General features: G+C 28.6%; 1 protein-coding gene across 4 annotated transcripts in view; it reads left to right on the top strand.

Moving 5' to 3' along the window:
• Positions 1-20,488, top strand: part of LOC136976540 (multiple PDZ domain protein-like) — a 289,818-nt gene that overhangs the window by 118,117 nt on the left and 151,213 nt on the right. For all 4 annotated transcript variants that reach the window (XM_067271850.1, XM_067271852.1, XM_067271853.1 and 1 more), the window contains 6 exons: positions 1,467-1,868; positions 4,273-4,509; positions 5,610-5,699; positions 11,713-11,929; positions 15,929-16,130; positions 16,308-16,421. In XM_067271850.1, coding sequence (XP_067127951.1) covers positions 1,467-1,868; positions 4,273-4,509; positions 5,610-5,699; positions 11,713-11,929; positions 15,929-16,130; positions 16,308-16,421 — 1,262 coding nt within the window. The remainder of the gene's footprint in view (positions 1-1,466; positions 1,869-4,272; positions 4,510-5,609; positions 5,700-11,712; positions 11,930-15,928; positions 16,131-16,307; positions 16,422-20,488) is intronic.

Raw genomic sequence — 20,488 nt, forward strand, 5'->3', positions numbered from 1 at the left:
TCTAAGACTGATTCTAAGTATGTAATTGCATTGGTTACAGATATCAAAGACAAGGAATTCTATGAACTTGGAACACTGGCAGATAAATTGAAGTAGTTTTTAGCAGAAACCAATTTACAGTCTGAAAGAACTTCATAAAACTGACTTTGAAAAAGATGAAGTGAGTGTTTGTGAAGTAATCAGAGAAATATTTTTTACTGTAGAGCAAGGATTTATGAAGTCAACTGCCAGAAAAAAAATGTGAATCAGAAAGGTATTTGCTTAGATCAAAGATGCATTTTGCTACTTTGAAATGTCATGAGAGTTTGGCATATTGTAATAATTAGTTAGGTGCAAATTCTAGCAATATGAAGTGTATGTAAGTGTATATATTATTCAATCAGAAATATTAAAACTATTAAAAATGATTCAATAATTTTAAATTTTTTATCATGTAAAATATGGAAACATTTTATTTTTAATTATTTCACAAAGATACAAATATCCTGTCAAGTTTAGCATAGAAATTGATTTTTATAAGTTTTTTTGTGAGAAAAAGTTATATATTTCACACTGGTTTCTGATTTTTTTCTTCAATATTATACAGTTAATTAACTTTTGTATAAGTAAATAATAAGTAAAAATAACATAGTTTGATTTTTTTTTTACTTTTAAACTTGTCTGTTGTGTAATAAACCTATGTTAACTTATACCACAAAGCTTTTGTCAAGCCTAACATTTACCAACATTGGCTGGTAAAATTGAAATCAAAACAGTTTTGATGATAGGGAAGCTGTGCTTCCATAAAAATTAAAAACAAATACTGGAAATGACAAAAATAAACAGTTTGTTTATTTTAATTTTAAATAGATACATTGACATGAAACAAAGATATGGGAACTTGTTTATGAAAATAATTCCACAATATGTACTTATACTGTATGTTAGAAAATACAAGGGAAGCAGCGCTTCCACAGCTTCCATGGACTGCATGCCACTGTAGTGCATGTCATACTGAGTAAAAAATCTTAGTAAGCATGGGGTGAAAACTTAATTGCCTCATGTGAAGAAACTGCATTATCCATACACATTCAAGCTGGCCACCTTTAGGGCCCTCATTTCAATTACTTCTGAGATAATCTGTCAAAGATTTGGAATTTTAAGAGAGTTTACAACTGTATGAGAAGATGCCAGGTGTGTAAAGAAATGGAAGGAAGACATATAGAAGACTTTCTGTAGATTTCAAGATAAAGATTTAGCAAGATTATTCTCTCTTTTTATGTTGCATATTACATGAAGAAGCTAATAAGTCAACCACGATGCTAACATACAAAATTGTTAATACCTCAGAAATGGTTGAGTTTAGTATATTTACTAAGGTATTTTTTACACAGTATGGTGTCTACTATCTACCATATAATTGCTGAATGCTTTTTTTTTTAATAACCTAATATCTAAACATTTAATCAGAATTATTTTTATTTTAGGTGAATGGCAAAAGATTGTTAGGATTGAACCATAGAGAAGTTGTGCAAATATTGAAAGAATTACCAAAATTAGTGTATTTAGTTTGTGCTCGTCATCCCCATCCACCTACTAAAGATTTTCATATGTCTCCACTATATCATTCAACACCAAAAAAAACTTGTGGTCATTGTGCTGAAATTTCTAGAAGGAAAACAATATCGACACGTTTAGTGAAAGCTAAATCTGATGGTTATCTTGCAATGGGATTGTCACTTGTTTCTTCAATACATACTACTTTATCTAAATTAAGGTCAAGATCTTTAGAACCTCTTGCTAGTCTTGCGACATGGAGTAGTGAGCCTCATATTGTTGAACTTATAAAAGGAGACAGGGGGCTTGGTTTCAGTATTCTTGATTATCAGGTAAGGTTTCTTCTAAATTTCTAGATTAAATTTGATTTACTTTTTATTATTAAATCTATATATATAAAAACGAATGTATGTCTGCCTGTCTGTTTGTCCTTCATGCATTACTACACCATTTATCCGATTGCCATGAAACTTTGGGAAGTTGTTTAATACACTCCCGTGAAGGTTTGTGGCATATGTGAAGACCACCATTTTCCCCCTTCCAAAAATATCTTTATATATGGATTAAGGCTTTTATGTCCAACAGATGGCGCTAACTCTGACGACCTAAGTTTTCTTTTCTGTGAGGCATTATGCTTTTCTGTGAGAATGGACTAAAGCAGATCATTTTCTATCTATCTATATAAATAAAATATAACGTTTGTTTGTTCCTACCGATTTCTTTGAAATTTTGACACAACGTTGCATTTGAATACGTACGTGCTTTTATATAATATACATGTCGAAATTCCCCCCACTGGGGAGAGGGACAGGATTAAGGCTTACTGTGAAGAACTCGGCTTCTATTTATACTATTTTACATGCGGTTTTTTGCGTTTTTAATTGCGTTTTAATAGGTTACGTCAACAGAATATACACTAAAAAGGGATTTTTTGATATTTTTTTGCAGGGGAGAGGGACAGGATTAAGGCTTACTGTGAAGAACTCGGCTTTTATTATACTATTTTAGATGCATTTTTGATTGCGTTTTAATAGGGTACGTCAAGAGAATGTACACTAAGAAGGGATTTTTTGAAATTCCCCTATGGGGGAAGTGTTATACATTTATAATAGTTACATTTTGAGCCACAACAACGCGTAGCCGGGTCAGCTAGTTTAACAATAAAAATAAAGTAAATGTTATCATTATTGATATCAAAATTTTCATTAAAAAAATTCATTATACATAAAATTAGTTTGCTGCTAAGTTTGTTTTCTGTATAAATCTTCATCTATAAATCATTCAAATCATTAATTTATTTTAATTTTTCGTAGAATATTTATAGAATAAAGTTCTTATAAAATAATTAAAAGTTTTAAACTATTTTCATGATGAAAACGTTTTAATTCATAAAATTTTGAGGAAAACTAAATTAAAGTTTAAAATAATTAAAGATGATAAAGTAATATATGAGAACTACATTTATAAATCACTTTTGGATAAAACTCCCCATTTATGGTCTGAATCAGAGATGAGCAATGTTTTTAAATGACAGTGCCAAATAGAATTTCAGTAAGGTGCAAAGTGGCAAAATCTGTCTAGCTTTGTGATTTACAGGATTGGACCCAGTTAGCAGATTTTGTAAGTGTATAGCATATACTCTAGATTTTTCAAAGGTTCAACCTTGTCTGTTATTGCAAAGGATCCTACACACTGTGATTGAAGCAACAGCATAATCATTAAACATGAATTTTTGCAAATACATATAACTCAGCTTGGTCAATATGATGAAGCCAGAATTTTGAAATATGATCTACGGGTTGAGATATTCCAGGTCATATTTCTCAATGTAAAGTCTATGGACTGATTGCCAGTTATAAGCTGGTTGCATGCTACATGCCAATCAAGTTTCCAATTGATGTCAATTTATCATACATTGATCTCCACAACAAATTTTTACTTTAGGTAGTATATCTAGATATTTTCTAAGAAGGTAAAACAGTTTTGCAGTGTAGAAAACTAAAACTTTGCAAAAAAAAAAAAAAAAAAGTTTAAGACTGATCTAAATCTAAAATAAAAATTTGTTGTAAAGAAAAATGTAAATTGACATCAATTGGAAACTTGATTGATATTTAGCATGTAAACAGCTTTCCAGCTTCAAGTGCAATATGGCACTGGTAAAAATGCAAATGAAACTTTTATTATAACATATAAAAATAGTATCTCAATAAATTATATACTAAAATTAAATAATTAAAGTATCAATAAATAATAATGAAACATTTGTTTACAAAGAAATTAGATTACATATTTTTATGTAACTTCTTTAGATGCAGTTTCTTATCATATAGTTATTTGTAATGATATCCATACAACTATATGAAGAGAAAAGGCATTTAATTTCACTTTTGAAAATTTTCATTGATTTTCAAAAATGAAATTAAATGCCACTTCTCTTCATACAACTAAAAGTGTTAAGAAATTAGACACTTTTAGTTATGTGTAATATTAAGTAACAAATATTTAAATAGAAACGTTGTAGGAAGACAGATGACTATTGAAATATTTGAAAATAAAAAACAATGCTTTTTTATGGCTTTAGTTGATGACAAGATCAAAAATATTATAAATGTTTCCTTTGCAATGAATGTAAAAGATCTAAAACTTAAAATTATTCTTGGTGAATAATGCCATTTTAGAAATTTAATTGAATTTATGAAATTATTAATATATGTTATTTTAAACTATTTGTTTCAGGATCCAATGAATCTCAATGAGACAGTGATTGTTGTTCGAAGTCTTGTACCTGGAGGTGCTGCCCAACAGGATGGAAGGCTAATTCCAGGAGATCGTTTACTCTTTGTTAATAATATTAACTTAGAAAATGCCAGTTTGGAAACAGCAGTTCATGCATTGCAGGGGGCTCCAAAAGGTTTAGTAAGAATAGGAATTGCTAAACCACTTCCATGTCCAGAAAGTAACCAAAATTCAGAAGTAATTATTATTTAGTTTAGGTGCTTTTAATGCATTGGAAAGTTGTAATATTTAATTATTCAATAAATACCAACATAAGCTGGATGCAAATACAATATATAATGCTTTAAACCAATAATCCAGCAACAAAAAGTGAACTTTAACACTTAAATGAATATTTTTGATCATTTTCAATGATCATTGTCAGATTACATAATAGAAGATCGATTGCAGAATGTAAGATATAAGTTCAAAATTAATGGAACTTGGTAAGAATGTGCTGGCAAAGCAGGCACATGTGCAGAGGCGTGGTACCCTAAACACAAATAAATAAGTAAAAATAAATATATAACAAAAACTGGAGATTTGAGGATCATAAAATTTCAAATATAGCTTTTCAAGCATGAAATATGGTTTCTATGTTCTTAAAATTAATGATGGTGCCTCTCTTTGTAGCTTCATACATTTCAAGCCTTTTCAAATTCCTGAGGTTTGCTAGGATAGATGTGCAATGTAGAAGATGGGCCCTATTGAGTGATACATTGACATTGTTGTCAGAGGCAGAAGCTGCAAGAGCAATTGTGTACAAGGCTTTGTTTTATGATGTCATTCTCTTTAATTCTAATGGTAACATTCACATTTTGTTGCTGGGTTAATGGTTTAAAGTGTTATATATTTAATTATTCAAATTATATGAAATAAATATTTTTAATATAATTTCTTTTCTACTTTTAATATTATAAAAAGTTAATTAAAATTAGTAATTTTTTGTCATGTTTCCTTGATGAATAATTATTAATTAACCATATATTTCAAATTGTGTTGATTTTAAATTAATTTTGTTAAGGAATATAGAAAAAGCATTAACTTAAATCAAATAAATATATTTCTTTATACCCAATAACTACATGGTTATACTTAAAGGACAATCAGTAACACAGGTTTTATAGTATAACTATTTTGGACGTAAGCAAATATGTAAATCAATTGCTATATTAATCTAAAAGTTGTAGTTACATTTAACTGAATAATAATTAGTAAAGAAGAAAACAAAAAAATCAGTTATCTATAATTACTTTATAATATTACTTGCAAAGTTTAAAATTAATTTAATTTTTCAGATTCCACTTAATGAATCATCTACTGGAGAATTACTTTCAGAAAATATTACAAAATCAGTGTATATGTCATCAGGTTTTGAATTTGATCAGGTATTTTTGTGTATTTTTGTGTATCTTTGCTATTTTTATTTATTTTGAATTTTATGATAAATTTTCATAATTATATGTGTATAATTTTATTTGTTTTATTTCATTTTATTTTAGTGTAGTACAGTTATTTTAACTGTAGTCAAGTTGTAAGATTATGATCGTTCAAATATGTATATTTACAAAGAAGGTTAAAATTATAAACCAAAGAAGTTTTGAAGATATTTCTTAATTTTTAATTATAATTATTCCACTTTTTCCCATTTGAGTTTGAGTTGAAGATTTATAGCATTTGAATTGAGTTTTAAAAAGTTTCTTTTATAATTTCTATTCCTGATGATCTGAAAGGTATTTGAAAATTAAAGGAAACATTTTAATATGTTAACTGCCATCCGACGCGCAGGCCGACGTACTAATTAGGGCTGCACAGAGCCATCCGACGCGCTGGCCATTGTACTAATTAGGGCTGCACAAGAGCCATCTGACTGCCTGTCATCATATAACCAACATAGTTTCACTCAAGGTTAAATTATCCTGGCTTCGTAAGACGTTGTTTTACATCCTGGTGGTGGCCTCTCATGGACATCTATGAAGTTCGTTTCTGATTGCTGACTGTTGAACCACCCCATGAGGTTCATGAAAAAGTTCGACGGTCGGCAGTCGAACCACTTCATCTGATAGTGTTTTTTTTAATAGTGAACAGTTAAAACAAGGAAAAAATATCGAAAACTAGTTTAATTATTCTCTTTTGTTACATATAAAGTAATTAATATTAAATATTAAATATTTTGTGGTCTTACAGTCTCTGGTTTCAGGCCATACGATGGCCAGTTACCTACCGATTGTACTCTACCGACTGTTATATAATGACCCTTCTATTTATATCATAATAAAATATTAAATATGAAATTTTCTCATTGTGGCCTGAAAAAACGGAAAATATCATATTACAGTTAGCCTGATAAAATGCAAAATATCATATTACAGGTGGCAGTTAATGTGTTAAAGTTCTCCAATAAAGCAGAAAATGAAGATTTTGATAATTCTTCTTTTTCTTCTTTGTCCTTAATCCAATGAAGCCTGGGTTGGGTCATGGACCAAAGACCTCCATCTCTTTTTATCTTTCCATCACCCCTCTGCAAACACCAATGTTACATCATCAGTCCTTTTTCTTGGGTCTTCAGCTTTCTTGTCCATTCACTTCCTCCTGGTCTTCTGTTAGTCTTCTCCCCTCTATTTTCTCTAATACCAACTTTAATATTCTATTTTTGACCTTTCTCTTGGTAAGTCCAAATTATCTCAGTCTAATTTGTTCTTTCTTTTTCCTCAAATTTTTCATTTTTGTTCTTTCCCTTATTTCTTCATTCCTTATCCTGTCTCTTCTGGTCTTACTCAGCATACTCAATAAGAATTTCAGTTTTGTTGCCTAGATCTTTTTGTCTTCTCTTCATGCTGCAGCTCCATAAGTCAATATTGGGATAAAGTATAATTGATAAAGGGCCTGCTTACATTTGAGTGGCACTTCCTTTTTTCAGATCAAAGTTCTCATACTCTGGCAGAAGCCATAAGCTTGCTGTATTCTTCTACTTATTTTTTTGCTTAATTCCATCATTTGATATTTCTGTTCCCAGGTATCTAAAGCTGTCAACATCCTCTAATAATTCTCCATTCAGTTTGATTTTTCCTCTCCCCTCCTGAGTTCTCCTAGACATCACCACTGTCTTGTATTTTTTTTGCTTATCTTCATTCTGCATTCCTGTAGCTCCCTGTTCCACATATCCAGTTGATGTTGGACTTCTGTGTCTCCCATCAGTATTACGTCATTTGCAAATAGGCAAGCCTTCATCATTCTTATGGATTTCATCCATTGTGATTATAAACAGAAGTGATGACAAAATACTTCCTTTTCAAAGTCCTATATTTACTTCAAACCACTCTGTTTTCCCAACTCCTGTTTTGACACAACTTAGGCTTGTGGAATACATTACTTGTATCTGACTTTTTGTCAAGTAAATTTTTAGATGTAATGTCAAGTAATTTTTGCCAAGATGCTCTTATTTTCTGGGGCCTTCCACAACATCTGTCTTGGGACAATCATACACTTTCTCAATATCTACAAAAGCCATTACCAAGTCTTTGTTGTATTCTCAACTCTTTTCCATCAATAGTCTCACATGTTGAATATCATATCTGTGGTAGATTGGTTCCTTCTGAACCCATTTTTGTTCCTCTTCTAGTTGGCATTCCACCACTTTTCTGATCCTGCACTCCAAACTCTTTCAAAAATCTTGGCAGCATGGGGTAACAATGTGATTCCTATGTAATTTTTGCATTTCTTTCTGTATCCTTTCTTGAATATTGGGACTATAATATCTTTTCCTCATTCAGATGGTACTTTCTCCTCTCTCTATTTTGCCTTCATAACCAATGTTAGTCAACATATCCCCAGGTGACTTGATGTACAGATCATATCCTCTGTGACTTCATCAATTCCTGTAACTTTGCCCATCTTCATTTTCTTTAACATAGTCTCCACTTCTGTGTGTTATATCATCTCGCTCTGTCTCTCCCTTCTGTTCTTTCATTATTTCTTCTACCTCCTTAAATGTTTTCCATTGTACATTTAATAATTTTTGCAAATATTCCTTCCTTGGAAATACTTTGACCACTGTAGAGGTAAATTTTAGAGAATTTTAATTTCTTAATCCATAAACTCTTAAATGTTTGGATTTAATTATTTAGTAAAATCTTTAAAATTGAGCATTTATATAACATCTGTTAATAATTTTTCAAAATATTTTTTAAAAAAATTTCAAATTTCAAAATGTTAATTGGACCTTTGGGCAATTAGATTGAGTATTAACAAGAGAGACTCATCCACTTATTAATTAGAAAAAGTTGCAGCAAAATGGATCAACATAAAAATATAGGACTATGATGGGCTGTTAAGAACAGTTTGTGTTTTAAAGACCAAGTTAGAAGTTATAAAAAGAAGTGAGAATGATCTAATGTACAGACATGGTTTTGAATCACTATACTCTATCATTAAAGAGGACCCTGTCCATCTCCTAAAAGAGTTGTCAATGGAAAATGAAGTCTTTCAAACAGTGACTTCCAGAGAACTGTTTTCTCCAGCTACAACTATAGTACATGATTCATATTTCTGCTTTAATGGTAAATTCTTCAATCAGAATATAGGAATTCTTGTAGAGTTGCCAATTAGTAGAGTTTTAGCTGAATTAGTAGTCAGAAAAGTTGAGGAAATAATCAACAAATACAGAACAAGTTTTAAGTTTTATGCTAGGTATATTGATTACATTAATGTGGAGGAAGAATGTAGAGGGCACAATTTCATCAAGCAGTTTTCTGACAACCAGCTAAGTTTGTGTTTAAAGAAAGATCAAGATAATAAACATCAGCAGAAACTGGAGAAAGAAAGTTAGAAACAAAACCACATCTTATATCACTCCAGAAAATAAAATTTAGTGAGCAAAAGCATTTTAGATCCAGTTTAGTGGATCTTCTTCAGTTGTCAGAATACAGAAATGAAATGTTCAAAAATAGGTATAAAAATACTTTTGTGGGTTCTGTTTTATTTTTGTGTTTGACAATTGAAGAAGATTCATTAAATTGGATCAAAAATGCTTTTGCTCACTAAATTTTACTTTCTGAAGTGATATAAGGTGTGGGTTTTTTCTGAAAGACCAAGAAAAAAGACCCTGGTGATTCACAAGAAAGACTTCTTGTGAATCACTAGGATTAGTAACAAATTTTGTACTGAAATTAAAATCTACAGAAAAGGCACATACCTACCAGTCTATTTACATTCCACTTCACTCAAACAATGCAGCTCATAAAAAAAACTGCTGCATTTAAGGCTCTGATTAAAAGAGCTTTGGATTTGTGTTCTAATTGGGAATATCTGAACTCTACTTTTCATAGGAATTGCACTTCCTGTGGAAAATAGTGAATAAGCATGGTATTAGCAGAATATCTCTTCAATAAGCTTTTGGCAAATATGGCAAGTAGATATCAAGGGAAAATGATTACCATGAAAAGCTGATGAGAAAAGCAAAGGACATTCTTCTACTTTTGAAAAAAATTCCAAAAAATTAACTAATTAAATAAAAATTTCTTGATGTAATTATTTGTCTCCAAGATTTGCCCCCATAGGAAATTCTACAGATGCCCATGTTAAAGCCTATATTTATTCTTTTTCTTCCAGTACTTTGTCAGGGAGGTAACCAAGTTCAACTTGTCACTTTTTTCTAGACATTCAAAATTTAATATTTTTCTCAACACCTTTAGTTCCTTCTGGCCCCTCTCTGCACTAATGATATTCTTTGTTTCCTTATTTATATATCTATCTTCTTGGCATCATGCTGGGTATTTCCACCAACCTCTCAGCAATGATAATATAGACTGATTAAAGAAGAGAAAGGGTTAATGGGAAACAAAGTAATATATACATGCAAACTGTATGCATACATACACAAACAAAAACAAAGTAAAATAAAATATACATATGAAAAGTTTTTCAAAAGTAATGTTTCATAGGAGATTGTGTGGAGAGAAGCATCAGGAGATTGTAGATAAAGCATCAGAGGACAGATATATAGTGTACTGGTTATATGAGGCATCATTTCAGGTCTGCATTACTGTCAAACAGAAATTAATTGTACTAACTGTTACATATGTATGTTGTGAGAATTGACTTTTTTTTAAAAATAATCAACATGCGGATGATAGCAAGAATACAACACATTACTGGTTTTTTATTATTATTTTTAATTGTATTTAAATAAAATTAATCATAACAATAACAAAAAACCAGTAATATTTCACATATTAAATAGAATAAGTTAATTGAATCCTAACAACATACCTAGTTGCGAGTTACAGAACTGTGCAGCTGAGCTACATTAGTTGAAAGTAATTTGACTGTGCATATGAATTTTGTGCAATTAATTTCTGTTTGGCAGTAATGCAGACCTGAAATGATACAGTACACTATATGCCTGCCCTCTGATGCTTTACCTACAATCTCCTGATGCTTCTCCACACAATCTCCTATGGAACATTACTTTTGAAAAATACTGTATAATAATGGCAGAGATCACAAAAGAAACATTCAATTTTTTTAATGAAATGTTTTATATTAATTGGTGTAAATATATTATCATTTTTTGTTTTCATTGAATTATGAGATTTTTTTTTACATATATCTTTTCACTGGTTTTATACTGAATGGTTAATCTGTGATTATACTTTATTATTTTATTTTTAATATAATATTAAAATATAGTACAGTAAAGCGGCGTTTATCCGAAAGCCGATCAATCAAATTGTCGGTTAACTGAAAGCTTTCCAGTCGGACTGTGTCATGCTGAATTGAATGTTTTTGATACTAGATTAACTTCTAAAGTACTACTAAAGTATAATTTTTTTGTTTTTATATTTTTCAATGTATTTATTTTGTTTGTACAAAATAAAGGAATAATTTTTAACAATACAATAGCCATGATTATTATTATAAAAATTTTTGTTAGGCTTAAAATCGACAAAAATTCAACGTGAAGTGACACACAATGGAGAAAAATTTCAACATGGGAGAGGTTAATATATTTTTTCATAAATAATAAGTTATTCGAACAACCCCAGTCCCCAATTGATTTGGATAAATGACGCTCTACTGTATATAATAAAATTGTTAAATATGAAATCATAATCAACTCTGATATTTTTCATTTTTATATTTTTATCTCATTTTTACATCAATTATTTTTTTTGTTGGTTTTCTATTAGAGTGTTATTAATATAAATTGGTATAAGTAATAAATAAGAAATTAGATATTTATTATTTATATACACTTTGCTAAAAGATGATAAATAATTTGCAGCTTTTGAAAAAATATAATTTTTAGTTGTTAAAAACTTGGAATGATATAATAAATCAAAATTAATATTTAGAATAACTGTTGGATTAAGTTTAAAACTATTTTTTACTTTTCAACAGAAATATGACGATCAGTTACGAAGAATTTCTAATTTTCCACTCCGCCAAACCTCTCTCACACCATCTTCACTTTTATCAGGAGGTTTTACTTCAAGCAAGTCGACACCTTTAAGTAGTCCTGCCTTTTCTCCGAGTTCAAGATGGGATATCGATATACCACCACTTCCAAGTGCATTGGAAAGAATTGTCAGGATTAAAAAAGGAACTGATAGTCTAGGTTGTTATATATTATATTATATTTTCTAAAATTTATAGAACTTTGTGGAAATATTTTGTGAAAGTTGATTGAACATTGTTACATACAGTTAAAAATTTAATTTAAAAGTAAATGTTTCTGTTATTTACATATAAATACAAATAGGATAGAGGTTGAAAATATTTCTAAACTAAATCATGATGCCTTTGTTATTGAGGACTTTCCCCCAGTTATTCATTTAATTGTATCCACAGAAAATTTAAATTTATTTATTAATTTTATTTTTTATTTAATATTTTAAAATAATCCTTTCATTGGTGGCTCAATGCTAATAGTGTTTGATGCCTTTGATGCCTTTTCAACCATTTTCTTCCATTTCTCTATTCAAAGCTAGATGGCTTAATCCTTGCAAACAGGCTTAACCCCATTCTTTAGTATCATCAGTCCATTCTTTAACTGCCAATTAATTTTATAATAATATTTTTTTCTTTTATTTATGCCATGAATCATAACAAAGACATTAGTCTTTAATATATATAAACATCCTAAAAATCCGATATATTAATAATCATCCAACCATCAGCCAAATTAATCAAGCAGAAATTATGCTACAAATATTAATCAGAAATTATGTGATTAGAACAGCTAGAGGTAGATGTTAGACTCCATCTCTTAATGAAAGTAGTAACTATAATTTAAATAGTTTGGATGGTTGGTTGATTATTAATACATAGAGTTCTTGGGATGTTTATATATATATATATATATACCATGCCAGGTAAAGTGATAGCCAAATAAGTGCTATGTTGGAGTAGGCTAGTGTGAATTGAGTACAGCTGTGGGTAACCATTGGATGTTTTTATATCTAAAGTTTAAATGTGTCTGAAAGGGCAAAGTTGCTGAGTGGTAGTGTAACTGATCAGCACATTTCACAGTGTGGGTTTGACTCCTGCTCTGGGTCAATTATTTTTTTTCAGACTATTCTAAATTTAAAATTAAATTATAGTTACTACTTTCATCAAGAGATGGTGCCTAATGCCTATCTCTAGTTGTTCTAATCATGTAATTTTTAATTAATATTTGTAGCATAATTTCTGCCTGGTTAAATTAACCAGGCAGAAATTATGCTACAAATATTGCTGATGGTTGGATGATTACTAGTCTTTAATATGATGCAGGATAAATGATGCATTGATTATTCATCCTATAAATGTGACTAAAAAGCTATAACTTTTTATTAATTATTTAATAAAGGAGATTTTTTTTCTTAGAACAATTCTTCTATAAAATTCTTCATTTTTAATCTTTCCTATCTATCCTAATTTAAGCAATTTTCAATAACAAAACCTTTCAAATACTAGAACTCTTTTTCAATTGTTCTTCATCAAAACCTGTGACTTACATCTATTTAATGTACAGGAAAAGATAAATACTTCCAATGCAAGTAATTTTATTTTTAAGTTTATATTACACTATTCTTCTGAACTTTATTCATTACTTGTAAATTCATTTTTCTCTCACCATTACTTCAAGCAATTAAGATTATACATTATTTTGCTGTCCAGGTAATACTTCACTTACTGGAACAGCAAGGTACTTCAAAATAGTCAGTAACAATTAATATCCTTTTTGCCCTTTCAAAACCTTTTTATTTCCAGTAAAATATAATAATATTTACTTGCATGAACAAATGTTTTTGTATCTCTATTGAGATCTGCTTCAGGTTTGATAATATTCTACCAATGGAATGCCCAGAGTTCAAAAATTAAGTGCCAATTAATTCAAGCGTTTGAATTATTTGGTGTAATTTAATTTGGCTATTTATGTTCTACTCCATTATATAAATTCACTGTCTGCATACTAATATTTTATCCCAAAATTCTATGAATAAAATGTCAATTTTGTTGTGGATCTTTCTGATACATATATTGCCATGTGTATGATATATTATTATTCTGTAAATACTTGTCTCTTTAATCCAAAAAGAATTACTTCGGTAGACTATCCCACAGTCATTCAGGTTAAAAAAACTCATTTATTGTTTTTCCATATGCATTTCGGGCTTGTTTAATTCTCAAGCCCCTCCTCAGTGCTAAAAAAAATTTTAAACACAATCATTAAATTGACAATATAACGCGTGTAGATAATATTAACTAACACTAAAAAACCATCTCATCATACCACAAAGATCTTCACAAATTTTTCTCTGGTTTGTCACACTCATATGGTACTTCTAGTTCCCATTAACAATATTTGCATAATTTTAAAAACCCAAGGGTGTATATCGTATTACATTAAAAAATTTTCACAACTCCACTATAAAAAATCATAAATTGTAATTTTTAGTAATATTTTAAAGTTATTTAATAATAATAAAAAAACTTTTGTAAAAGTTTTTTTACATAAAAAAAGGTTTTTTTTATTTAAAAAAATATATACATACAGGTTTTTTAAAATATTTCTTTTTTCCTTTCTACTAATTTTAAACATAGGTATACATTGTATAACCTTAAAAGGTTATCCATAAAATACGATTTTTTCTACCCAACAATGCATGGTTCTTACAATATAATTTACTTCCTTGTCATTATGCTGTAGTTTGTGAGGTCCTAATCAAAAGTCCCAATGATTAAATAGCTCAAAAATGGACAGTTTTTTTTTTTGCCACAGGCTCTCAAAGTGTAAGATTCACATGATTTTGACTGTTACTATGGAAACAGCAGATTAATGTACCTTAAATGATAAATTGATGTATAACTGGTTTTTTCATAAAAAATGCTCAGCACATTTAAATTATCCAAATTTTTAAATTTTTTTTAATTTATTAAAATTAAGTCATAAATGTAACTAATAATTTATTATTGATAGTAATAATAAAAACACCTTTGTCACTTTTTCTAGCAATTCTAATAAGATGAACTAATGTTTTCTTGAATTAAAATGAACTAAGGAAAATGTTACTTCATTTTATTAAAACTTACTAGAAAAAGTGAGAAAGGTGTTTTTATTATTATTAACTAAAAGTTCTAGCTTACAGCACATAGAATTATTATTGATAGAACCAATATTATGTTTTATGAAGACACAGTTTAATCTGCCAGTTCCAGACTAATTATAATCATCAATTGTTTTTATTATTGTATTGTACAATTTTAATTAGTTTTAATTTAGTATTTTATGTAATTGTATACACAGTGCACTGTGTTATTTATAATATCAGTCTGTAAACTGTGTTTTGTAACAATATTTTAGGTAGATATTGTGTTCACTACCATATGCCTAATCTTTAAATGAGCTGGTGAGGGTCTGTGCACCTGAAATGCATTCCCATATTAATAAAAGTTATATTTGAATAATTGAGTCTGGTTCCTTCTTGTCTTGGTGTGATAAGTCCTTTTCATTTAGCCATGATCTGAAAGGCTATTCATTTAATATGTATTTAACTGTGGGCTAGAAGCATACTTAATTTAGTTAAATTTATGAATTATTTGGAATCTGTTCTTAGCATCATTCAAGATTAAGGATGTGGATGTGGCAGAAGTCTAATCATTTTGGGCTGCTTGTTTGATGCGAATTCCCTTGCCTCTCACTTTTAGGATGTTTGTATTTTTGTGTATATATTAAGGTATAAATGACAGTATATAATGTATGGTTCATTATCTTCTCATTTTATCAACTCTTAATTTCTTTCCCTGATTGGTAAATCTTATGAATCATATACTTTGAGAGCATTTAGCAAAAAAACTATACATTTCTGAACTGTCTACTCATTGGGAGTTTTGATCAGGATCTCATAAACTACAATATATTTTATTTTCAGTCAGTTTTACCTAAACATACTTTGCATAAGAAAGATGCAAAGTCCTTTCTATTATGATTATTGTAATCATGTTCATATTTTGGTAATTTAAAAAAATACTAAATGTAATCAGAACTTATTTTTAAATATCAACTTTACTATTAGAATATTAAATTAAATTGTATTTATTTAAATTATATTTATATTCTTTTTTCTAAAAGGTTTGAGTGTAGAATTAGTAGAAAAAGGAATTAATGGTATGCTAGTTAAATCTATTGCACAGAATAGTGCAATTGAAAAAGACGGGAACTTGGCTATTGGAGATTATGTTCTATCTGTAAATAATGAAAGTATGAAAAAAATAACAAAGTCTCAAGCTAGAGCAATCTTAAAAAGAGCAGAATTATTAAGTACAGATATCATGTAAGAAATTTTTTTATACTACAGCATGATTAAAACTGTTGCTAGAAGTTAAATATATTAAGCTTGGAATATCAATTAATATTAAAAGCTTAAACAGAAATAATTCCAAGAAATTAAATTCAAATACTATTTGCAGTATCATTGTGATTATTATTAATAACATGTTTATCATTTTAGTATAAAATATGTTCCTGGTCCAGATGCAGCAGTCTATCATCAGTCAGCATTGATGGCTTTACAACATGATAGGGAATCACCTTCAATAATTCTTCCTCGCCAATTATCTCCAAGGTAAATAAATATTTTTTTATATTTCAAATCTATTTAAAATTTTGAGATCTTCAATCATAAGCAGTGAATTATTGCTAAGAAATATATTAAAAAAATATAATCAAATTTTCCTTAAAATGAAAAATTAATCTTTTTGTTTTAAGAAGATTGATTTCTTTCTATCTTTCATATACTCCACTTAGAATTTTTTATTCTCTTTTCTTTTACTTCTTATTGGAATATATTCAATTATAAATTTTGATTAAATTTTTGTTACAAAAATTTTTTTTTTATAGCTTAAATACCAAATAATAAATCAATAGATGAACAAATAGCAAAGAATAGAATATCAAATATTGAATAATGAATTATAAAGAATATTTATAATTTATTATGTAATTACTATTATCATTGATACATTGTTAATTTCAAAAATATTAATAGTACTTAACAGCATTTGTTATTTTAATTATCACTTTAAAATACATGTATAATAAATTCTTTATTTTTATGACTGTCTACAACTGTTCTTATTATTATTTTTTACTTCAGATAATATTTTTTAACTTAGTTCTTCATCTATTTACTAAAGTAATTTTAGACTTTGCATCATTGCAGAACAGTGCTGAACTAATAATTATTTGAAAATTTTTTTTAGAAATACTAGGCTATATCATAATGTAAACTTTCACTAAAGTGAGTGTGGAACAAATTGTTCATTTTAAAATAAATCCACATTTACTAGTGATTGTATACTTTCTCTAGTGTGGTTGTTTGTTAACCTTCATGCACTGAAGTTGAGAAAAGTAAATTAAAAAAAAAACAAAAAAAAACAACTTTTTAACTTTTTATTTAGTACAGTAAGTCAATTAGTTATACCGTTTAGAAGTGCATAAAGTGCTATTCTTGCATTTACACTTCATATTCTAGCATTTCAAAGTGCAAGAACATTTAGAAAAGACTTGTCCTGTACAGTCATCTCTAAAATAATAGTTTTGTCTGAGGAGCTTTACATTTAGTGATCAATGTTTTGGGGCAAACCAAAAATTGAGATTTTGTGAACTGTAGTACAGATTCACTGATTACTTTTAGTGAAGATGTACAGTACATTTATCTGTAACATAATAACACTTGATAAATTTTTGATAGACAATCGCAATTTTAATAGATATATCTTGTTAGAATTTATTTATGAAGATTTTATGTACATTAAAGATATTTTATTCTAAATTTTTAAATTTTTCAAAGCAATATTTCAATTTTTAAAATTGATTTTACAAGGGTGGATCAAATATAAACAGGATTTTTGTTCCTGAGCAACTAAGGTTGGCAGTACAGGGCCTGCACATCTAGTCTGATTGGGTAGGGTCATTAAGAGTGGGGAACGCAGGCTGTTTCATACTTTCAACCAATTTGTCAGTAGTGCTCACGATGTTGGAGCAACAGGTACACCCCTCTGTTGCACAACACATAATCATACAATTTCTTGCTCATGAAGGAGTCAATGCGACAGAAATTTTCGCAGATTGACTGCACAGTTTGGGGATCAAACACTGTCAAGGACTCGTGTGTTTGCTTGGCATAAAGTTCAAGGAAGGACAGACATGAGTGGAAAATCAGAAACAAGATTGCTGTCCTCAGACCAGCATCGCAAGCAAAAACATTTGAGGAGTTCAAGACATTATTGAAGAGGAGAGACGAATCAGAGTTTGTAGTATATAGTATATTTGTAGACGAATCAGAGTAAATAGTTTATGAAGTATAGAGAGAAGAGCTATGGGTCAATAATTAGACAGATTGTTTTTATCATCTATATAAGAAGATTTTAGATAAAAGTTTAAAAATTAATTAAAATTTAAATTAATATTAAAGTTTTCAAAAATGATCCTGTTTTATGTATTTTTTTTATTTTTTCATTTTAGATTATTTATTTTTCATATTTAAATGTAAAAAGATTCTCTTATTTTATAAGAGAATATAATATTTTGATAAAATAATTCTTAGTTAATAGGATTAATTAATTAATTTAAACCAAATAATTTAAATTTAAACATTTGTTAGTTTGTTTTATTAAAAGTAAATTTTTATGAAGACATAAAGTAAACATGCAGTGGCATAATTTGATATCCAAATGGTTGACATAGTAAAGGTTTCAGCCTGCCACTTTGAGGAACTCAGGCTCTTCATGGTTGGTTTGTTCTGGCTATGTTAGACCTTATCCTTTACCACTTGACTGTCTTCATTGTGAGCTTGGTCAAATCCATAATGTTAATAGGTATGATTGAAAAGTCCTCTGTGCCTTCAGAGGAGAAAGAGTAAAAAATAAAATAATCTCAGTTACTTTGTAATAAATGATAAATTATTTGTCTGTAGATTGACAGATTTTATAATTCTTTTAATGAAATATCTATTTTTACGTAAAAATGCTTACTATCATATCAATAAAAATAAATTTATTTGCCTCTTAAATATTCATTATATGATGATGATCTATTGGAAATTACAAAAGTTGTTGAGTTCCTTTGTTTATTATTTTCATTATTTATTCATTTTGTCTTTATTATACACTGTAGCAAATAATATTTTTGATTTAATTATAATCATACTTGAATGTATTGATTCAGAATAATGTTTTGTGCCCTTTTCACTTTTTATGACTCAAGTCAGTTGGATTGTGATGTTTGGGGTTACTTGAACAACGACTGGATATAATACAAAGAACAAAACTTTATTATTGAGTATGAACATAAGATTTTTTAGAATGATACAGGTTCCAACTCTGAGGTTAGTCGCAAAAAAAAAAAAAGTTTTTTACGACACAAATATATACAAAATTCATAATAAAAATCTTCGTTACAATCCTTTAGATGCCCTGTGTTATCCAATTGAATTATGTGAGTGTGGGCTGCATTTTCTTTAAATTTACTTACTTAAAAATGATAGAAGACAGACATATATAGATGAAGGAGGTAGAGAGATAGGATACGGGTACTCAATTGTTTTGAATATTCCCTCGGTGGTTCAGGTGGACTTAACTTCCTTTGTCTCACCAGATCATTACTCCACTTTTGGGCAGTCTCAGCACCTTGCCTCAAATTTTCTTTTTAGATGTTCTTTCTGCAAAACACCTCAAAGACTCCTATTATATCGTCTCCTTATCCTATTCCTGGCTTTAACACCACACTTCCGTATTCTTGTCTTCTACAAACAAAATGACTGAGAGTCTCTCCTTGATCCATCCAGTCTCTCTGGTGTCTATCCAAAAAGTGGCTCTGTTTCCTTCAGATCACCTCAGGGCCTTCTTCTACCCATTGTTCATCTTCCGTACCTTTGGGATTTGGATGTGGGTAGAAAATTCTCAAATTTTGGAGAACAAAGAAATTAGAGAAGAATAGAAAGTTGATAGGTATTAAAAAAATTGAGTAAAGAAAGAAAAAACAATTATAATATAAACCTATAAACTATATACAAATTATGATGTCATGCCACAAGATATTCTTATCAATAGAATGCTTCAGTAAAATTGTTACTAATTCTTGTCTATTTTAAGCTTTTTGTTCTAAATACTGCTGTATTCTATTGGCATTCTCTTAATATTTTAAAAAAAATAATTAAATAGAGTTATACAAGGAATTATACTCAATGAAAGTAAAAGATCATTTAAGTTTTATTTTTATACATCAGATAATAAATAAATTTATACTTACATTCTTTGTTCTACCATTTCTATAATACAGTTTTATTTCTATGTAGTGTTAAAAAATATATTTTTATAAATTTACTAGAAACTGAAGAATTTAATTTTCAAAAAAGTATCAAAAATATTTCCACAATACTTTACACTATCTATGTAGACATTATTTAATGTAATAAGTTCACTGATGTATTATATTCAAATTGGATAAGCTTATGTATAATATAAATGATTTAGATTAATTTATTTTAAATATGTTTGAAAGACATACTTATAAGATCTTGCCTATAAAAAAAGTGTAGTTTAATATAACTGTTATTAAATATAAAATTTTTAAATATATCTAATTTTTTAAGTAAGATTAATTTTAATAAAATAAATATGCTTGGAGTAA

Source organism: Centruroides vittatus, unplaced genomic scaffold (genome assembly GCF_030686945.1).
Source record: "Centruroides vittatus isolate TY-2023 unplaced genomic scaffold, ASM3068694v2 contig_401, whole genome shotgun sequence".
Classification (NCBI taxonomy): domain Eukaryota; kingdom Metazoa; phylum Arthropoda; class Arachnida; order Scorpiones; family Buthidae; genus Centruroides; species Centruroides vittatus.